General features: G+C 58.2%; 1 protein-coding gene across 1 annotated transcript in view; it reads right to left on the bottom strand.

Annotated features, from left to right (window-relative positions):
- Nucleotides 1-2,706, bottom strand: part of TSPAN10 (tetraspanin 10) — a 7,584-nt gene that overhangs the window by 3,605 nt on the left and 1,273 nt on the right. The window contains exon 2 of the mRNA XM_011933341.1: nt 653-1,290. Coding sequence (XP_011788731.1) covers nt 653-1,290 — 638 coding nt within the window. The remainder of the gene's footprint in view (nt 1-652; nt 1,291-2,706) is intronic.

Below are 2,706 nucleotides of genomic sequence, written 5' to 3'. Positions count from 1 at the left end.
CACCTCCTGGGTTCAAGTGATTCTCCTGCCTCAGCCTCCTGAATAGCTGGGATTACAGGTGCCTGCCACCACTCCTGGCTAATTTTTGTATTTTTAGTAGAGAGGGGGCTTCACCATGTTGGCCAGGCTGGTCTCGAACTCCTGACCCCAGGTGATCCACCTGCCTTGGCCTCCCAAAGTGCTGGGATTACAGGTGTGAGCCATCGTGCCCAGCAGAAAAATGACTTTCTAAGTCTGCGGGTTCAGCTTCTCCACTAAGATCCTGGGTAGTCCTCCTGGCCCTGGCAGGGGGAACAGAATCACACTGGAGGCTGTGGGGACCGCAGGGCTGACTGGGGCCCTGAGCCCAAGGAACAAGGAGAGGCAAGCACCCCTGTACCTTGTGTGCATGACACGTGTGTGTATGAACATGTTTCAGTTTGAGTGTGTGCCTGAGTGTGAGGCTGTTTTGTGTGTGCACATGAGAACATGTTTATGTCAGTGTAGAGGAGTGTGTAGGTGTGTGTCCACACCCGTGAAACCTGTGAGCACGAGACGTGTCAGTGTGGATATGTGTGTACATGTGGGTATACGTGTGCATGCATGTGGGCATGCACGAATGAGTGTGTACGTGTGAGTGGCGGCCCTGTCCCTCACCCACTCCGAGACTCACAGGTTCTGCTGCCAGTCCTGGTAGGAGGCAGCCCCGCAGCACTTCAGCCCGAGCTGGACTTGGTCGAGAAGGAAGCGCAGGTCTGCGTCGTCCTGGTAGTGAGCGACGGCCACATGCAGGGTGTGCTCCAGGCTGTCTTGCAGTGGGCCCCAGAGGGCCACCACCAGGGCCCCCGCCAGGGCCTCAAGCACCAGGAAGGCAAGGATGCCCCCGGAGAAGCCACGTAACAGGCAGGTGTTCTCACAGAGGGCGCCCAGGCAGCCAGCCAGGCTCACTGCGCTGACTACCAGCCCCCCCAGTGCCAGCCCCAGCATGGGGTCTGCGGGCAGGGGCCCCCCCAGATCACTTCCCAGAGACCCCTTGACGGCCAGGCCCCAGAGCCCAATGGCCAGGGCCAGCAGCCCCAGCAGGGAGAAGAGGAAGTTGGAGAAGAAGATCAGATACTTGACACAGTTGCTCCCTATGGACAGGGAAGGGGCTGGTCCTTTCCCAGGGGTGCCCCTCAAGGCCTGGCGCTTGGTCTCCGGGGGACAGCAGCTGCAGCCCCAGGCATCCGCCTGGTCCTCCCAGGGCACTGGATCTAGACAGCCTGTGGTGGGTGGACTGTGCACAGAGAGGGGCTTCTGGCCTGCAGTTTCCTGCAGAGGGAAGAGTAACAGGGTGAGACTGCATTCACCCAGACTCTGTGACAACTGGTGAGGGGTCAGGGAAGAGCTCAGTGGCAGAGCCTTCAAGGGATGGGAGGATGCCGATGGCGGAGGGCAGAACTGGAGCTCAGAGATGTGGACAGCCAGGGGCAGGGGGCCCTCAGGGCTGTCCCGCTTGGCTGGGCAGCAGAAGGGACCATGAGGGCCCCAACTCTGCTGCCTACGGGTGTGTGGGCCCCCACCCTTAGAACAGGTGATGAGCAGACCCTGAAAGGCTGTGGTGAAGACCAGGCAGGGTGGCGCTCAGTGAACACACCCACCCTCTCCCGGTCCTACGTGTGGGTGGCTGTGGCCTCCCCGGGTCAGGGCCACCCTGGCTTTCCTGCAGTGCACGGGCAGGGCTGCTTCCCCAGCGTTTGAAACAGCGTCTGTCTGGATCAGTCTGTATGTGCCTGCAGCATGGACCTTGTGTAAAGGGGCTCCCTCACCAGCCAGAGGGGCTGGCCCACATGGCTGCCCTTTCCCTTCCCCTCTGAAACCAGTCCTCACATCCCAGCACCCACTCATTCAGCCCCACCAACAGCCCACACCGAGTGCAGACATGGCACTGAGCCCTGCTGCCAAGGACAGGACAGTGCCCTGCCCAACAGGCTCCCAGGACAGGGAGGAGGGTGCCCAGGAGTCCAGGGAGACCATCTGAGGGCTTGCAGGGCCTTCAGAGGTGACCCCCTGGCCCACTGGCAGGAAAGGCCTGCTGGTCTCTCTGTGGAGGAAGAGGCAGCCCTGCAGGTGCCCAGTTCTGCTGGGAACAGAGGTTTTTTAAAAAGGAGAATAAGGAGCCATGGCTGGGCTGGACGCTGTGGCTCATGCCTGTAATCCCAACAGTTTGGGAGGCTGAGGCGGGTGGGTCACCTGAGGTCAGGAATTCAAGACCAGCCTGACCAACACCGAGAAACCTCATCTCTACTTAAAAAAAAAAAAAATTAGCTGGGTGTGGTGGCACATGCCTGTAATCCCAGCTACTCGGGAGGCTGAGGCAGGAGAATTGCTTGAACCCAGGAGGCAGAGGTTGCATGAGCAGAGATCGCACAAGTGCACTTTAGCCTGGGTGACAGAGCAGGACTCCATCTGAAAAAAATAAATAAATAAAAATAAAAAGAAGCCATGGCTGTGTGCTGGGCAAGGATCCTATTCCAACCCAGTTTCACCAGGAAGAAGCTGATTGCAGCATCAGGCTCTCGGCTCACTGCAGCCTCAAACTCCCGGGCTCAAGCCATCCTTCCTCTTCAGCCTCCTGAGTAGCTGGGACTACAAGTATTGCCACCATGTCTCGGTAATTTTTTGAAATTATTATTATTATTATTATTTTTTTTTTTTGAGACAGAGTCTTGCTCTGTCGCCCAGGCT

This window comes from Colobus angolensis, unplaced genomic scaffold (assembly GCF_000951035.1).
Source record: "Colobus angolensis palliatus isolate OR3802 unplaced genomic scaffold, Cang.pa_1.0 Scaffold1, whole genome shotgun sequence".
In the NCBI taxonomy this organism is placed as follows: Eukaryota; Metazoa; Chordata; class Mammalia; order Primates; family Cercopithecidae; genus Colobus; species Colobus angolensis.
The sequence above is the reverse complement of the archived record's forward strand: the minus strand, read 5'-3'. Positions and strand labels throughout refer to the sequence as shown.